The sequence below is a fragment of the Amblyraja radiata genome, chromosome 7, assembly GCF_010909765.2.
Source record: "Amblyraja radiata isolate CabotCenter1 chromosome 7, sAmbRad1.1.pri, whole genome shotgun sequence".
NCBI lineage: Eukaryota > Metazoa > Chordata > Chondrichthyes > Rajiformes > Rajidae > Amblyraja > Amblyraja radiata.
Window position 1 is genome coordinate 90,977,139 of NC_045962.1, and position 18,318 is coordinate 90,995,456.

The following is an 18,318-nucleotide window of genomic DNA, read 5'->3' on the forward strand; positions in this document are numbered from 1 at the left end:
CCTCACAGCGCCAGAGAAATCCCCAATCAGTACCCCGTTCCTGCCTTCTCCCCATACCCCCTGACTCCGCTATCTTTAAGAGCCCTATCTATCTCTCTCTTGAAAGCATCCAGAGAACCCGCCTCCACCGCCCTGTGAGGCAGAGAATTCCACAGACTCACAACTCTCTGTGTGCAAAAGTGTTTCCTCGTCTCCGTTCTAAATGGCCGACCCCTTATTCTCATTGCTGGGATCGTTTTTGTAAACCTCCTCTGGACCCTGTCCCAGAGCCAGAGAGAGTTGTGAGCTGGAGGCAGATGTTTCCTGGCTACATGTTGTTTACGAGCTGAGGGCTGAACAATTGTGGGATGTATGGGCTGAGCCCAACGTCAGCAGCAGAGCAGCCCCCGGAGCCCTGAGCAACTCTGGGCGAGTCTGTGACTCAGTCTTTCCGGAGAGTGTGTAGTGGGAAAAACAGCTGGCGACTGGAACGTCGACCGATGCCCAAACCAGCAGGGTGGGATCAGAACAGCCCCCACACAGCATAGAAACATAGACAACAGGTGCAGGAGGAGGCCATTCGGCCCTTCGAGCCAGCACCGCCATTCATTGTGATCATGGCTGATCGTCCCCAATAAATAACCCGTGCCTGCCTTCTCCCCATATCCCTTGACTCCACTAGCCCCTAGAGCTCTATCCAACTCTCTCTTAAATCCATCCAGTGACTTGGCCTCCACTGCCCTCTGTGGCAGGGAATTCCATAAATTCACAACTCTCTGGGTGAAAAGGTTTTTTCTCACCTCAGTCTTAAATGACCTCCCCTTTATTCTAAGACTGTGGCCCCTGGTTCTGGACTCGCCCAACATGGGGAACATTTTTCCTGCATCTAGCTTGTCCAGTCCTTTTATAATTTTATATGTTTCTATAAGATACCCCCTCATCCTTCTAAACTCCAGTGAATACAAGCCTAGTCTTTTCAATCTTTCCTCATATGACAGTCCCGCCATCCCAGGGATCAATCTCGTGAACCTACGCTGCACTGCCTCAATCACAAGGATAGATCTCGATGATACTACAGACATGTAACGCTGAGGCTCTAGAAGGGGAGATGTTGGGGCAGTCCAGAACCAGGGGCCACAGTTTAAGAATAAGGGGTAAGCCATTTAGAACGGAGACGAGGAAACACTTTTTCTCACAGAGAGTTGTGAGTCTGTGGAATTCTCTGCCTCAGAGGGCGGTGGAGGCAGGTTCTCTGGATACTTTCAAGAGAGAGCTAGATAGGGCTCTTAAAGATAGTGGAGTCAGGGGATATGGGGAGAAGGCAGGAACGGGGTACTGATTGGGGATGATCAGCCATGATCACATTGAATGGCGGTGCTGGCTCGAAGGGCCGAATGGCCTACTCCTGCACCTATTGTCTATTGTCTATTGAGATTAGTGCGGGTGTCAGGGATTACAGGGAGAAGGCAGGAGAATGGAGTTGAGAGGGAGACGTAGATCAGCCATGAGAGGATGTTTCCACTAATGGGAGAGTCTAGGACCAGAGGGCACAGCCTCAGAATTAAAGGGAGGAGTGGGTGGGGAGGGGGGGGTGTGCGGCGGGGGAGGGGGGGAGGGGACGGGGGGGAGGGGGGTGAGGTGTGGGGAGGGGAGGGGGGGTGTGTGTTGGGTGGGGGTTTAGAGTGGATATGAGGGGTTCTTTGGACACCCAGAGAGTGGTGAGTGTGTGGGACAGACTGTGTGTGGGGGGGGGGGGAAAGAGTCACAGACACAGGGACGTGGGTCAGGATTCAACCTGGGGGTCTGTGGTGCGGTGAGGCAGCGGCTCTGCCCGTCCCTCTCTCTGTCGGTGCTGTCGGTGCTGTCGGTGCTGTCGGTGCTGCTGGTGCTGTCGGTGCTGCTGGTGCTGTCGGTGCTGTCGGTGCTGCTGGTGCTGTCGGTGCTGTCGGTGCTGTCGGTGCTGTCGGTGCTGTCGGTGCTGTCGGTGCTGTCGGTGCTGTCGGTGCTGTCGGTGCTGTCGGTGCTGTCGGTGCTGTCGGTGCTGTCGGTGCTGTCGGTGCTGTCGGTGCTGCTGGTGCTGTCGGTGCTGCTGGTGCTGTCGGTGCTGTCGGTGCTGCTGGTGCTGCTGGTGCTGCTGGTGCTGCTGGTGCTGTCGGTGCTGCTGGTGCTGCTGGTGCTGCTGGTGCTGTCGGTGCTGCTGGTGCTGTCGGTGCTGCTGGTGCTGTCGGTGCTGCTGGTGCTGCTGGTGCTGTCGGTGCTGCTGGTGCTGTCGGTGCTGCTGGTGCTGTCGGTGCTGTCGGTGCTGTCGGTGCTGCTGGTGCTGTCGGTGCTGCTGGTGCTGCTGGTGCTGCTGGTGCTGCTGGTGCTGCTGGTGCTGTCGGTGCTGCTGGTGCTGTCGGTGCTGCTGGTGCTGCTGGTGCTGCTGGTGCTGTCGGTGCTGTCGGTGCTGTCGGTGCTGCTGGTGCTGTCGGTGCTGTCGGTGCTGCTGGTGCTGTCGGTGCTGCTGGTGCTGTCGGTGCTGTCGGTGCTGCTGGTGCTGTCGGTGCTGTCGGTGCTGTCGGTGCTGTCGGTGCTGTCGGTGCTGTCGGTGCTGTCGGTGCTGTCGGTGCTGTCGGTGCTGTCGGTGCTGTCGGTGCTGCTGGTGCTGTCGGTGCTGTCGGTGCTGTCGGTGCTGCTGGTGCTGTCGGTGCTGTCGGTGCTGCTGGTGCTGTCGGTGCTGCTGGTGCTGTCGGTGCTGTCGGTGCTGTCGGTGCTGCTGGTGCTGCTGGTGCTGTCGGTGCTGTCGGTGCTGCTGGTGCTGTCGGTGCTGCTGGTGCTGTCGGTGCTGTCGGTGCTGCTGGTGCTGCTGGTGCTGTCGGTGCTGTCGGTGCTGTCGGTGCTGTCGGTGCTGTCGGTGCTGCTGGTGCTGCTGGTGCTGTCGGTGCTGTCGGTGCTGTCGGTGCTGTCGGTGCTGCTGGTGCTGCTGGTGCTGTCGGTGCTGTCGGTGCTGTCGGTGCTGCTGGTGCTGCTGGTGCTGTCGGTGCTGTCGGTGCTGTCGGTGCTGTCGGTGCTGCTGGTGCTGTCGGTGCTGCTGGTGCTGTCGGTGCTGTCGGTGCTGTCGGTGCTGCTGGTGCTGCTGGTGCTGTCGGTGCTGTCGGTGCTGCTGGTGCTGTCGGTGCTGCTGGTGCTGTCGGTGCTGTCGGTGCTGCTGGTGCTGCTGGTGCTGTCGGTGCTGTCGGTGCTGTCGGTGCTGTCGGTGCTGTCGGTGCTGCTGGTGCTGCTGGTGCTGTCGGTGCTGTCGGTGCTGTCGGTGCTGCTGGTGCTGCTGGTGCTGCTGGTGCTGCTGGTGCTGCTGGTGCTGTCGGTGCTGCTGGTGCTGCTGGTGCTGTCGGTGCTGTCGGTGCTGTCGGTGCTGCTGGTGCTGCTGGTGCTGTCGGTGCTGTCGGTGCTGTCGGTGCTGTCGGTGCTGCTGGTGCTGTCGGTGCTGTCGGTGCTGTCGGTGCTGTCGGTGCTGTCGGTGCTGTCGGTGCTGTCGGTGCTGCTGGTGCTGTCGGTGCTGCTGGTGCTGTCGGTGCTGCTGGTGCTGTCGGTGCTGTCGGTGCTGCTGGTTTGGGCCGGTGATTGACGGCAACGTTTCTCTTGCAGACCCCGTGGATAAAATCCCCGAGCCCACGCCGCTGACCAACTCGGCCACCGAGTTGCTGAAGCAGGGAGCTGGTGAGTAACTCCACCCCACCCAAGGGTGCTCGTCCCCACCCAAGGGTGCTCGTCCGCACACAAGGGTATTCGTCCCCACCCAAGGGTACTCGTGCCCCACCTGAAGGTGATTACACCCCACCCAATGATGTTCCCTCACCCGAGCTCTCCGCGCCTCTCTCACGCATGGTCATGTGTCTCGCGCCTCACACACGCGTGTTCCCGTGTCTCTGTGCCTCTCACACACGCCTGTTCCCTTGTCTCTGTGCCTCTCACACACACGTGTTCCCGTGTCTCCGCGCCTCACACACGTGTGTTCCTGTGTCTCCGTGACTCTCACACACGCGTGTTCCTGTGTCTCCGCGCCTCTCACACATGCGTGTTCCCGTGTCTCCGCGCCTCTCACACATGCGTGTTCCCGTGTCTCCGCGCCTCTCACACACACGCGTGTTCCCGTGTCTCCGCGCCTCTCACACACGCGTGTTCCCTTGTCTCTGTGCCTCTCACACACACGCGTGTTCCCGTGTCTCCGCGCCTCTCACACACACGCGTGTTCCCGTGTCTCTGTGCCTCACACACGCGTGTTCCCGTGTCTCCGCGCCTCTCACACACGCGTGTTCCCTTGTCTCTGTGCCTCTCACACACGCGTGTTCCCTTGTCTCTGTGCCTCTCACACACGCGTGTTCCCGTGTCTCCGCGCCTCTCACACGCGTGTTCCCTTGTCTCTGTGCCTCTCACACATGCGTGTTCCCGTGTCTCCGCGCCTCTCACACACACGCGTGTTCCCGTGTCTCCGCGCCTCTCACACACATGTGTTCCCTTGTCTCTGTGCCTCTCACACACGCGTGTGTTCCCTTGTCTCTGTGCCTCACACACACGTGTGTTCCGGCCCGCAGCCTGCAACGTTCTGTTCGTGTACTCGGTGGACATGGAGTCGCTGACAGGTCCGCAGGCCATCGGCAAGGCCATCACGGAGACTCTGGGCGCACAGACACCGCCCACCGCCACCACCGTCCACTTCAAGGTCTCATCGCAGGGCATCACGCTGACCGACAACCAGAGGAAGTAAGTGTGTCAATCACACCCACACCTCACTAGTGTGCAAATCACACCCACACCTCACTAGTGTGTCAATCACACCCTCGCCTCACTAGTGTGTCAATCACACCCACACCTCACTAGTGTGCAAATCACACCCACACCTCACTAGTGTGTCAATCACACCCACATCTCACTAGTGTGTCAATCACACCCACACCTCACTAGTGTGCCAATCACACCCACACCTCACTAGTGTGCCAATCACACCCACACCTCACTAGTGTGTCAATCACACCCACACCTCACTAGTGTGTCAATCACACCCACACCTCACTAGTGTGTCAATCACACCCACATCTCACTAGTGTGTCAATCACACCCACACCTCACTAGTGTGCCAATCACACCCACACCTCACTAGTGTGTCAATCACACCCTCGCCACAACTCACTAGTGTGTCAATCACACCCTCACCACACAAGCCACAGCCGCAGAATCAGGCCATTCGGCCCATCCAGTCCACTCCGTCATTCAATCACCGCTGACCCTGTCACCCTGTTTGATGCAGAGAATAGACACTGAGGCCAAGTCCCACCCCCTGCACTGGCCATGGGGTACAGAGTGTCATATGGTCGTATATTATAGGAACAGAATCAGGCCATTCGGCCCATCAAGTCTACTCCGTCATTCAATCATGGCTGATCAATCTCTCCCTCCTAACCCCATTCTCCTGCCTTCTCCCCGTGACCCCTGACACCCGCACTAATCACAAATCTATCTATCCCTTTCTACCTTAAAGGCCATTCGGCCCATTGTCTACTGCTGGAGGCCCATATCCCTCCAAACCTGCCCTATCCATGTACCTGTCTGACTGTTTCTTAAACATTGGGATAGTCCCTGCCTCAACTACCTCCTCCGGCAGCTCGTTCCATACACCCACCACCCTCTGTGTGGAAAAAGTTACCCCTCAGATTCCTATTCAATCTTTTCCCCTTCACCTTGAAGCTGTGTCCTCTGGTCCTCGATTCCCCTACTCTGGGCAAGAGACTCTGTGCATCTACCCGATCTATTCCTCTCATGATTTTACATAGATACAAAGACAATAGGTGCAGGAGTAGGCCATTCGGCCCTTCGAGCCAGAACCTGTCCTCTGGTGTGTAAGAAGGAACTGCAGACGCTGGTTTACTTCTTCAGACTGATCTCAAAGGGTCTCGACCCGAAACGTCGCCCATTCCTTCTCCCCACAGATGCTGCCTGACCCGCTGAGTTACTCCAGCACTCTGTGTCTTATATTCGCTGTAAACCAGCGCCTGCGGTTCCTCTCTCCCCGTTACACATGTTGATGAAGACGGTTGTCGGTGATTTTGTGGAGAGTGAAGCGTTTTTTGTTGTTGTTCTAGATTGTTCTTCCGTCGTCACTATCCCATCGGCAGCGTGACCTTCTGTGACGTGGACCCACAGGAGAGAAGGTGGGGGTGGGGGTCTGTCACGTGGGGTGGGGGGAGAGGAGGGTGGCAGGGTGGGTAGGGGGGGGGAGTGGATAGGGGGAGGGCGGTGGAGAGGAGGGGGGGGGGAGAGAGGGGGGGGAGAGGGGATCTTTGGGGGGATTGAGGGGCTGGGCGGTGGATAACTGGGGGTGCAGAGTGAACGGGAGGTGTGTAGTTACACATAGTCCATACTGTGTGTGTGTGTGTTTGCGAGAGAGTGAGTGTGTGTGAGTGTGTGTGTGTGTGTGTGTGAGTGTGTGTGTGTGTGTGAGTGTGAGTGCGTATGTGAGTGTGAGTGCGAGTGAGTGTGTGTGTGTATGTGTGTGAGTGTGAGTGAGTGTGTGAGTGAGTGTGAGTGAGTGTGTGCATGTGTGTGCGTGTGTGTGTGTGAGTTGTAGTGTGTGTGAGTGTGTGTGTGAGTGTGTGTGTGTGAGTGTGTGTGAGTGTGTGTGTGTGAGTGTGTGTGTGTGTGTGTGTGTGGGTGTGTGTGTGTGTGTGTGAGGTGTATTGTGTGTGAGTGTGTGTGTGGTGGCAGGTGTGTGTGAGTGTGTGTGGGTGTGTGGGTGTGTGTGTGAGTGTGTGTGTGTAGCTGTAGGTGGGGAGTCACAGAGTGATACAGCGTGGAAACAGGCCCTTCAGCCCAACGTGCCCACACCGCTGCAGCGGGTAGAGCTGCTGCCTCACAGCGCCAGAGACCCGGGTTCCATCCCGACTATGGGCGCTGTTTGTGTGGAGCTTGCACGTTCTCCCCGTGACCAGCGTGGGTTTTCTCCGGGCGCTCCGGTTTCCTCCCACACTCCAAAGACGTGCAGGTTTGTAGGTTAATTGTCTTGGTGTAAATGTAAATTGTCCCCAGTGTGTGTAGGATAGTGTTAGTGTGCGGGGATCGCTGGTCGGCACGGACTCGGTGGGCCGAAGGGCCCCACCCCAGTTCCCTGACAATAATCTGTATCTCTAAATGAAACTGAAGATGAGTGGACAGTTGACCCGTTGACCATGAGTGACCAATGACCTCCTCTCTTGCAGGTGGACCAAGTCTGATGGAAGCTCCTCAAAGTAAGTCTCATCTCTGACCCCCCACGTCACAGCTTGCCCAGCACAGAAACAGGCCCTTCGGCCCAACTCCTCCATGCTGGCCTTTGCCCCTCTCTCTCTGTGTCCCTCCCCCACCCCAGTTCCCTGACAAGTCTGAAGAAGGATTTCAGCCCGAAACGTCACCTGTTCTATCGCTCCATAGATGCTGCTGCACCCGCTGAGTTTCTCCAGCACTTTTGTCTACCTTCGATTTTCCAGCATCTGCAGTTCCTTCTTAAACACCCTGACTAGTTCCACTGCCCTAATGATTGATATTACTGGTTGTAGCCTCGATGGCATCTTCCCCTCAGCCGACAATAGACAATAGACAATAGGTGCAGGAGTAGGCCATTCGGCCCTTCGAGCCAGCACCGCCATTCAATGTGATCATGGCTGATCATCCCCAATCAGTACCCCGTTCCTGCCTTCTCCCCATATCCCCTGACTCCGCTACCTTTAAGAGCCCTATCTAGCGCTCTCTTGAAAGCATCCAGAGAACCTGCCTCCACCGCCCTCTGAGGCAGAGAATTCCACAGACTCACAACTCTCTGTGTGAAAAAGTGTTTCCTCGTCTCCGTTCTAAATGGCTTACTCCTTATTCTTAAACTGTGTGTGGCCCCTGGTTCTGGACTCCCCCAACATCAGGAACATGTTTCCTGCCTCTAGCGTGTCCAAACCCTTAATAATCTTATATGTTTCAACGAGATCTCCTCTCATCCTTCTAAACTCCAGAGTGTACAAGCCCAGCCGCTCCATTCTCTCAGCATATGACAGTCCCGCCATCCCGGGAATTAACCTGGTGAACCTACGCTGCACTCCCTCAATAGCAAGAATGTCCTTCCTCAAATTAGGGGACCGAAACAATAGCAAGAATAGACACAATAGCAATGAACCATTCTACGTTTTCCTTCAACCTCGCCCCCTTTGATCACTTGTTTTCACACCTTACCCTTCCATATCTCTCACCAGGGTCACTTCTATACCCGGTGACCCTGCTCTCACTCCCCATCCCCCCTACTCGTAACAAGGACAGGGTCCCCGTTGTCCTCACCTTCCACCCTACCAGCCGTCATATACAACAGATAATCCTCCGACATTTTCGCCACCTCCAACGGGATCCCACCACTGGCCACATCTTCCCATCTCCTCCCCTGTCTGCTTTCCGCAGAGACCGCTCCCTCCGTAACTCCCTGGTCAATTTGTCCCTTCCCACCCAAACCATCCCCTCCCCAGGCACTTGCCCTTGCAACCGCAGGAAATGCTACACTTGTCGCTTTACCTCCCCCCTTGACTCCATCCAAGGACCCAAGCAGTCTTTCCAAATACGGCAGAGGTTCACCTGCACCTCCTCCAACCTCATCTATTGCATCCGCTGCTCTAGGTGTCAGCTGCTCTACATCGGTGAGACCAAGCGTAGGCTTAGCGATCGCATCGCCCAACACCTCCGCTCGGTTTGCATTAGAAACATAGACAATAGGTGCAGGAGGAGGCCATTCGGCCCTTCGAGCCAGCACCGCCATTCATTGTGATCATGGCTGATCGTCCCCAATCAATAACCCGTGCCTGCCTTCTCCCCATATCCCTTGACTCCACTAGCCCCTAGAGCTCTATCTAACTCTCTCTTTAATCCATCCAGTGACTTGGCCTCCACTGCCCTCTGTGGCAGGGAATTCCACAAATTCACAACTCTCTGGGTGAAAAAGTTTTTTCTCATCTCAGTCTTAAATGGCCTCCCCTTTATTTTAAGACTGTGGCCCCTGGTTCTGGACTCGCCCAACATTGGGAACATTTTTCCTGCATCTAGCTTGTCCAGTCCTTTTATAATTGTATATGTTTCTATAAGATGCCCCCTCATCCTTCTAAACTCCAGTGAATACAAGCCTCGTCTTTTCAATCTTTCCTCATATGACAGTCCCGCCATCCCAGGGATCAATCTCGTGAACCTACGCTGCACTGCCTCAATCACAAGGATGTCCTTCCTCAAATTAGGAGACCAAAACTGTACACAATACTCCAAATGTGGTCTCACCAGAGCCCTATACAACTGCAGAAGAACCTCTCTACTCCTATACTGAAATCCTCTTGTTATGAAGGCCAACATTCCATTAGCTTTCTTCACTGCCTGCTGTACCTGCACGCCAACTTTCAGTGACCGGTGTACAAGGACACCCAGGTCTCGCTGCACCTCCCCTTACCTAACCTAACCCCATTGAGATAATAATCTGCCCCCTTGTTTTTGCCACCAAAGTGGATAACCTCACGTTTATCTATATTATACTGCATCTGCCACGCATCTGCCCACTTACTCAACCCGTCCAGGTCACCCTGCAACCTCCTAACATCCTCTTCACAGTTCACTCTGCCACGCAGCTTTGTGTCATCCGCAAACTTGCTAGTGTTGCTCCTAATTCCCTCTTCCAAATCATTAATATATATGGTAAACAGTTGCGGCCCCAACACCGAGCCTTGCGGCACTCCACTCGCCACTGCCTGCCATTCTGAAAAGGACCCGTTCACTCCTACTCTTTGCTTCCGGTCTGCCAACCAATTTTCTATCCATGTCAACACCCCTACCCCTGCATTAACCAACCTGATCTCCCAGTGGCTCAGCACTTCAAGTCCCCCTCCCATTCCCAATCCGACCTTTCTGTCCTGGGCCTCCTCCATGGCCAGAGTGAGTCCCACCGTAAATTGGAGGAGCAGCACCTCATATTTCGCTTGGGCAGTTTACGCCCCAGCGGTATGAACATTGACCTCCAATTTCAGGTAGTCCTTGCTTTCTCCCTCCTTCCCTCCCGTTCCCAGCTCTCCCACAGCCCAATGTCTCCGCCTCTTCCTTTATTCTTCCTGTCCCCCCCCCCCACATCAGTCTGAAGAAGGGTCTCGACCCGAAACGTCACCTATTCCTTCGCTCCATAGATGCTGCCTCACCCGCTGAGTTCCTCCAGCATTTTTCTCTACCTTCGATTGTTCCAGCATCTGCAGTTCCTTCTTAAATTTGACTTGATTGAGGTGTTTAAAATGATGAGAGGGATAGACAGAGTTGGGTGGGGGCGCAAAGTCTCCAGAGGTTTCCGTTCAGGTTTCCTAAGTGGGACAGGGGCATAAGTGTTCGGCACGGACTAGAAGGGCCGAGATGGCCTGTTTCCGTGCTGTAGTTGGTATATGGTTAAATATCTCTTGTTCTCCCGCTCTCTCTCCGGCCAGGCTCTTTGGGTTCGTGGCCAGGAAGCAGGGCAGCACCACGGACAATGTTTGCCACCTGTTTGCCGAGATGGACTCCAGCCAGCCGGCTCCGGCCATCGTCAACTTTGTCTCCAAGGTGATGATCGGCTGGCAGAAGAGATGAGCGGCGAGAGGGCTTCATCCCACCGGGACCGGGAGCGGCGGAGCAACGTGTGGCTCAGGGTGACTGAGGGGGGAGGGGAGGCAGAATCTGCCGGCTTGCACAGTCTGGAGATGGAACGGCAACAGGGAGCTTTGGTGAACGGCGGGCTGGTCGGCGTGGAGACGTACAACACGTTCGTACGGAATTACCGAAAGGTCCGTGTACGTCACATCCACTGTACGGCCCTCTTGATCCTGGAGAAGAATCAGGCCATTCGGCCCATCATGTCCACTCCGCCATTCAATCATGGCTGATCTATCTCTCCCTCCTAACCCCATTCTCCTGCCTTCTCCCCGTAACCCCTGACACCCGTACTAATCAACAATCTATCTATCTCTGCCTTAAAGTCACAGAGAGATACAGCACGGAAACAGGCCCTTCGGCCCTACATGCCCCATCTACACTAGTCCCACCTGCCCGCTCTTGGCCCATATCCCTCCAAACCCGTCCTATCCATGTGAGGTGAGGGAACGGGAGGGTTTAATGGCGACACATCCATTATTGACATGAATTTCCCACGAGTGCATGGATCCCCCACCACCCCCCCCTCCCCCTCCCCTATCTAACTCTCTCTTGAAAGCATCCAGAGAACCGGCCTCCACCGCCCTCTAAGGCAGAGAATTCCACAGACTCACCACTCTCTGTGTGAAAAAGTGTTTCCTCGTCTCCGTTCTAAATGGCTTACTCCTTATTCTTAAACTGCGGCCCCTGGTTCTGGACTCCCCCAACATCGGGAACATGTTTCCTGCCTCTAGTGTGTCCAAGCCCTTAGCAATCTTATATGTTTCAATGAGATGCCCTCTCATCCTTCTAAACTCCAGAGTGTACAAGCCCAGCCGCTCCATTCTCTCAGCATATGACAGTCCCGCCATCCCGGGGACTTAAGAGTCTGAAGAAGGGTTTCGGGCGGAAACGTTGCCTATTTCCTTCGCTCCATAGATGCTGCCGCACCCGCTGAGCTTCTCCAGCATTTTTGTCCATCCCGGGGATGAACCTGGTGAACCTACGCTGCACAGCCTCGTATCGCTACGTATCGAGAATAAGACTCGCCCCGCACGCACATCCCCGATGGATTTTGCCGCTCGCGCCCCCATCGGCCAGCGTGCGCCCGTGCTGAGCCCGTACGCCGCCATCTCGCAGTTCCACCGCTCCTCTCGCTCCCTCGCCCGCGCTCGGCCACGCCGACCCACCGCGATTATCACGGTCTTCTCCCGGCCGACACACGCGCCCCACGTTCCCCCCCCCTGACTGCCGCTAACATTCAGCACAATACCGTTACCTATATAAGGACGCGCGGGATATGTATCAAAATAAATGTCGCTTTACACCTATATCAGAACCTGGGGTGGATCAGGAAGGTGATTTGTGTTGGGGGGGGGGGGGGGGGGGGGGGGGGGGGGTCAAGGAAAGTGAGAGAGTGAGCAAGAGAGGAGAGAGAGAAGAGAGAGAGAGAGGAGAGAGAGCCAGAGAGAGAGGGAGAGACAGTGAGTGTGAGAGAGGGGGAGAGACAGAGAGGGTGTGAAAGAGTGAATGAGAGACGGAGTGAGAGGGAGAGAGAGAGAGAGGGGGAGAGTGAAAGAGAGAGTGAGTGAGGGAGAGAGACAGTGAGATAGAGAGGGAGAGAGAGACAGAGTGAGTGAGAGAGGGGAGGGAAAGAGAGAGTGAGAAAGTGCGTGGGAGAGAGACAGAGTGAGAGAGGGGGGGGGGGGGGGGGGGGGAGAGCTTCTCTGTGGCCATAGGCTGAGGAATACAGATCTCTCTGTGGGAAGCAACTGGTTTAAACCGAAGGTAGACGCAGAATGCTGGAGTAACTCAGCGGGACGGGCAGCGTCTGTGGAGAGAAGGAATGGGCGACGTTTCGGGTGGGGATTGTGAAGAAGGGATGCTGCCCGTCCCGCTGAGTTACTCCAGCACTGTGTGTAAATATCGAGCTTTGTGTGGCCAGCTGTAATACTGTGGCTGCAGGGCTCCAGCCGGCTGTGGTCAACAGAGAGTGGGCTAGTGGGCAGAGATTGGTCATCTGGTCCCTGCCCTCCATATCTGACCGAGATACCAGGACGTCTGAAGGTCACGTGGCATGTGTGAGGGTCAGTGAGTGTGTGTCCATGCAGGTGTGTGTAAGTGTGCGTGCACGTGTGTGTGTAAGTGTGCTGGTGAGTGTGTGCGTGCGCGTGTGTGTATGTGCGTGTGTGCCCGTGTGTGTACATGCGTGTGTGTGTACGTGTGTGTGCATGTGTGTGTGTAAGTGTGTGTGCGTGCAAGTGTGTGGTGTAAGTGTGCGTGCCCGTGTGTGTGTGCGCGTGTGTGCCCGTGTGTGTACATGCGTGTGTGTGTACGTATGTGTGTGTGTGCGTGCACGTGTGTGTGTAAGTGTGCTGGTGAGTGTGTGCGTGCGTGTGTGCGCGCGTTTGTGCATGTGTGTGCCCGTGTGTGTACGTGCGTGTGTGTGTGTCTGGGCATGTGTGTGTGTCTGGGCATGTGTGTGTGCGTGCGTGTGTGTGTGTGTCTGCGTGTGTGTGTGCGCGTGCGTGCGCGTGTGCATGTGTGTGTGTGTGTGTGCGTGTGCTTGCGTGTGTGTACGTGTGTGTGTCTGCATGTGAGCGTGTGTGCGTGCGTGTGTGTGTACGTGTGTGTGTCTGCGTGTGTGCGTGTGTGTGTACGTGTGTGTGTCTGCGTGTGTGCATGCGTGTGTGTACGTGTGTGTGTGCGTGTGCGCGTGTGCGTGCGTGTGTGTGTCTGCGTGTGTGCGCGTGTGCGTGCGTACGTGTGTGTGTCTGCGAGTGTATCCCAGTCCCCAGTCAGCACCACACTACCCTGATCTGATCCAACCACCAGTGTATATACAACAGCGTTGTCTTGGCTTGGGTCACAGACCAGAAATATATAATTACAAATATATCACAATTTTCCGCTTATCGATACTGACCAACAATTTAGAGAAATTTTATGAAATATTTATTGCATTCCTGTTTTTGTTCCCTGGCCTGTATCGATCCCCTGTATAAAACATTGTTGATATCAAAAGAACTGCTCGACAGAATTACTTTCAGTGCTAAGAAGAAATTGGATAGAATAGAGAGAGAGTGAGAGAGAGACAAAGAGAGAGAGAGAGAGACAGACAGAGAGAGAGAGAGAGAGAGAGAGAGACAGACAGACAGACAGACAGACAGAGCGCTGGAAATGGTTCACATATAATGTATGTACTGTTTGGACATTTATGATTCATTTAATGCACATATTAATATATATTTACTGGCTCCAGTTTTCTTGTGTGGTTTCTCATTCAGGGTGAACTGTTTGTGTGGTTGGGTTTTGGTTGACAATAGACAACAGGTACAGTAGTAGGCCATTCGGCCCTTCGAGCCTGCACCGCCATTCAATATGATCATGGCTGATCATCCAACTCAGTATCCTGTACCTGCCTTCTCTCCATACCCCCTGATCCCTTTAGCCACAAGGGCCACATCTAACTCCCTTTTAAATATAGCCAATGAACTGGCCTCAACTACCTTCTGTGGCAGAGAATTCCACAGATTCACCACTCTCTGTGTGAAAAATGTTTTTCTCATCTCGGTCCTAAAAGATTTCCCCCTTATCCTTAAACTGTGACCCCTTGTTCTGGACTTCCCCAACATCGGGAATAATCTTCCTGCATCTAGCCTGTCCAACCCCTTAAGAATTTTGTAAGTTTCTATAAGATCCCCCCTCAATCTTCTAAATTCTAGCGAGTACAAGCCGAGTCTATCCAGTCTTTCTTCATATGAAAGTCCTGACATCCCAGGAATCAGTCTGGTGAACCTTCTCTGTACTCCCTCTATGGCAAGAATCTCCTCAGATTAGGAGACCAAAACTGTACGCAATACTCCAGATGTGGTCTCACCAAGACCCTGTACAACTGCAGTAGAACCTCCCTGCTCCTATACTCAAATCCTTTTGCTATGAAAGCTAACATACCATTGGCTTTCTTCACTGCCTGCTGCACCTGCATGCCTACTTTCAATGACTGGTGTACACCCAGGCCTCGTTGTTTGGTTGGGGGGGGGCAGAAGGAGGATTGGCGGGGTGATCGACCATTTGTCCTCAGCTCTCTGGAACACGGTTTGGGAACAGCTCCATCCCCCCCCCCCCCCCCCCCCACCTCCCTTCCATCGCCTCCATCTACACCTCACGCTGCCTCGGCAAGGCCAGCAGCATCATCAAGGACCAGTCTCACCCCCGGTCACTCCCTCTTCTCCCCTCTCCCATCGGGCAAGAGGTACAGAAGTGTGAAAACCAACGCACACCTCCAGATTCAGGGACAGTTTCTTCCCGGCTGTTATCAGGCAACTGAACCGTCCTCTCACCAACTAGAGAGCGGTCCTGACCTCCCATCTACCTCATTGGTGACCCTCGGACTATCCTTGATCGGACTTTGCTGGCTTTACCTTGCACTAAACGTTATTCCCTTTATCCTGTATCTGTACACTGTGGGCGGCTCGATTGTAATCATGTATTGTCTTTCCGCTGACTGGTTAGCACGTAACAAACGCTTTTCACTGTACCTCGGTACACGGGACAATAAACTGAACGGCGCTGTCCGTACGGAGTTTGCACGTTCTCCCCGTGACCTGCGTGGGTTTTCTCCGGGTGCTCCGGTTTCCTCCCACACTCCACAGACGTGCAGGTTTGTAGGTTAATTGTCCTGGTGTAAATGTAAATTGTCCCCAGTGTGTGTAGGATAGTGTTAGTGTGCGGGGATCGCTGGTCGGCACGGACTCGGTGGGCCGAAGGGCCTGTTTCCGCGCTGTATCTCTAAACTAAGCAGAGAATGGAAAAGTCAAAAAGATTGAGTCTGTAGTTTGGGGGATTTACAGCAGGGGGCAGAGGTGAGCTGGGCATCAATACAGGCTGCTTGTGGTACAGTCAAACTCAGTACTAGTGACCACACACACACACACACACATGCACACACACATGCACACACACATGCACACACATGCACACACACATGCACACACACACACATGCACACACGCACACGCACGCACGCGCACACACACACACATGCACACACACGCACACGCACGCACGCACGCACACACGCACATGCACGCACACACACGCGCACGCACGCACGCACGCACACACACGCACGCACGCACGCACACACACACACACACGCACGCACGCACGCACGCACACACACACACACGCACGCACACACACCCGCACATGCACGCACACACACGCGCACACACACACACGCACACACACACATAAACACACACACTCACACACACCTCTGCACAGATGGGGATTAGATTCACAGAATGATCCAGCATGGAAACAGGCCCTTCGGCCCAACTTGCCCACACCGGCCAACATGCCCCATCTACACTAGTCCCACCTGCCCGCGTTTGGCCCAGATCCCTCCAAACCTGTCCTATCCCTGGTTCTGAACATCGGGAACATTTTTTCCTGCATGTAGCCTGTCCAATCCCTTAAGAATTTAGTATGTTTCTATAAGATGCCCTCTCATCCTTCTAAACGCCAGTGAATACAAGCATAGTCGACCCATTCTTTCATCACATGTCAGCCTCTAGGCAAGACAGATTAATAGCTGGGTAGAAATGTCAAAACCTAGACTGAGCTTTGAGGCTGGGACAGGGAAAGTTAGACACCTCTGATCCCAGGAATGAGCGGGTTAACATATGATGAGTGTTTATCAGCGCTGGGCCTGTACTCGCTGGAGTTTAGAAGAATGAGGGGGCACCTCATTGAAACGTACAGAATAGTGAAAGGCCTGGATAGAGTGGATGTGGAGAGGATGTTTCCACTAGTGGGAGAGTCTAGGACCAGAGGGCACAGCCTCAGAATTAAAGGAAGTATGATCGGTGGTGCAGCGGGTAGAGCTGCTGCCTCACAGCGCCAGAGACCCGGGTTCGATCCCGACTACGGGCGCTGTCTGTACGGAGTTTGCACGTTCTCCCCGTGACCTGCGTGGGTTTTCTCCGGGTGCTCCGGTTTCCTCCCACACTCCAAAGACGTGCAGGTTTGTAGGCTAATTGTCTTGGTGTAAATGTAAATTGTCCCCAGTGTGTGTAGGATAGTGTTAGTGTGCGGGGATCGCTGGTCGGCACGGACTCGGTGGGCCGAAGGAAGAAGGGTTTCGGCCCGAAACATCACCTATTTCCTTCGCTCCGTAGACGCTGCTGCACCCGCTGAGTTTCTCCAGCATTTTTTGTCTACCTTCGATTTTCCAGCATCTGCAGTTCCTTCTTAAACACAATGTGAACTAAAGATAGACAGATAAAGCTGGAGTAACTCAGCGGGTCAGGCAGCATCCCTGGAGAGAAAGAATGGGTGACGTTTCGGGTCGAGACCTTTCTTCAGATTGAGAGTCGGGGGAGACACAGAGATACCCATGTTCTCCACAGATGCTACCTGACCCGCTGAGTTACTCCAGCACTCTGTGAAATGTCTCCTATCCATGTTCGCCACAGATGCTGCCTGACCTACTGAGTTATGGTGCAGCAGCATCTATGGAGCTAAGGAAATAGGCAACATTTCGGACCGAAACCCTTCTGGAAATAGGCAACATTTCGGACCGAAACCCTTCTGGAAATAGGCAACATTTCGGACCGAAACCCTTCTGGAAATAGGCAACGTTTCGGGCCGAAACCCGGAAGGGTTTCGGCCCGAAACGTTGCCTATTTCCTTAGCTCCATAGATGCTGCTGCACCCGCTGAGTTACTCCAGCACTCTGTGAAACGTCACCTATCCATGTTCTCCACAGATGCTGCCTGACCCGCTGAGTTACTCCAGCACTCTGTGCGTGTCAAGCCAAGTCAAGTCAAGTTTATTTGCCACATACACATACGAGATGTGCAGTAATTAAAAGTGGCAATGCTCGCGGACTTTGTGCAAAAAAACCAAACAAACAAACAACCAACAAACTACAAACAGAATCACATATTATTTTACATATTAAATATTGTGGGCGGAAGGTAAAAGGGGAAAAAAACAGCAATTTAAAAAAAAAAGCAGTAAATTGGTACAGTAAATTTAGTCCCTGGAGAGATAGGCGTTTACAGTCCTAATGGCCTCCAGGAAGAAACTCCTTCTCAACCTCTCCGTTCTCCCAGCATTGCAACGGAGGCGTTTGCCTGACTGTAGCAGCTGGAACAGTCCGTTGCTGGGGGGGAAGGGGTCCCCCATGATGTTATTGGCTCTGGAGTTGCACCTCCTGATGTATAGTTCCTGCAGGGGGGTAAGTGAAGTTCCCATAGTGCGTTCGGCCGAACGCACTACTCTCTGCAGAGCCTTCTTGTCCTGGGCAGAGCAGTTCCCAAACCAGATGGTAATGTTCCCGGACAAGATGCTTTCCACCGCCGCTGCGTAGAAGCACTGGAGGATCCTCGGAGACACTCTGAATTTCCTCAATTGCCTGAGGTGGTAAAGGCGCTGCCTTGCCTTACTCACGAGTGCTGAGGCGTGTGATGCCCATGTCATATCCTCAGAGATGTGGACTCCCAGATATTTAAAACAGTTCACCCTATCCACAGGATCCCCATTTATCCTCAATGGTGTGTACGTCCTCGGATGATGTGCCCTCCTAAAGTCCATGATCAGCTCCTTCGTTTTTTGATGTTCAAGAGGAGGCTGTTGTCCTGGCACCAGAGTGCTAGATCAGCC

At 54.3% G+C, this 18,318-nt stretch overlaps 1 protein-coding gene across 1 annotated transcript in view; it reads left to right on the forward strand.

The window, feature by feature from the left end:
• tns1 (tensin 1) overlaps window positions 1-11,293 on the forward strand; it is a 20,548-nt gene extending 9,255 nt beyond the window's left edge. The window contains exons 3-7 of the mRNA XM_033023531.1: window positions 3,566-3,675; window positions 4,551-4,719; window positions 6,096-6,164; window positions 7,209-7,238; window positions 10,464-11,293. Of these exons, the coding sequence (XP_032879422.1) occupies window positions 3,566-3,675; window positions 4,551-4,719; window positions 6,096-6,164; window positions 7,209-7,238; window positions 10,464-10,605 (520 nt within the window). The 3' untranslated portion in view covers window positions 10,606-11,293. The remainder of the gene's footprint in view (window positions 1-3,565; window positions 3,676-4,550; window positions 4,720-6,095; window positions 6,165-7,208; window positions 7,239-10,463) is intronic.
• The last annotated feature ends 7,025 nt before the right edge of the window (window positions 11,294-18,318 follow it).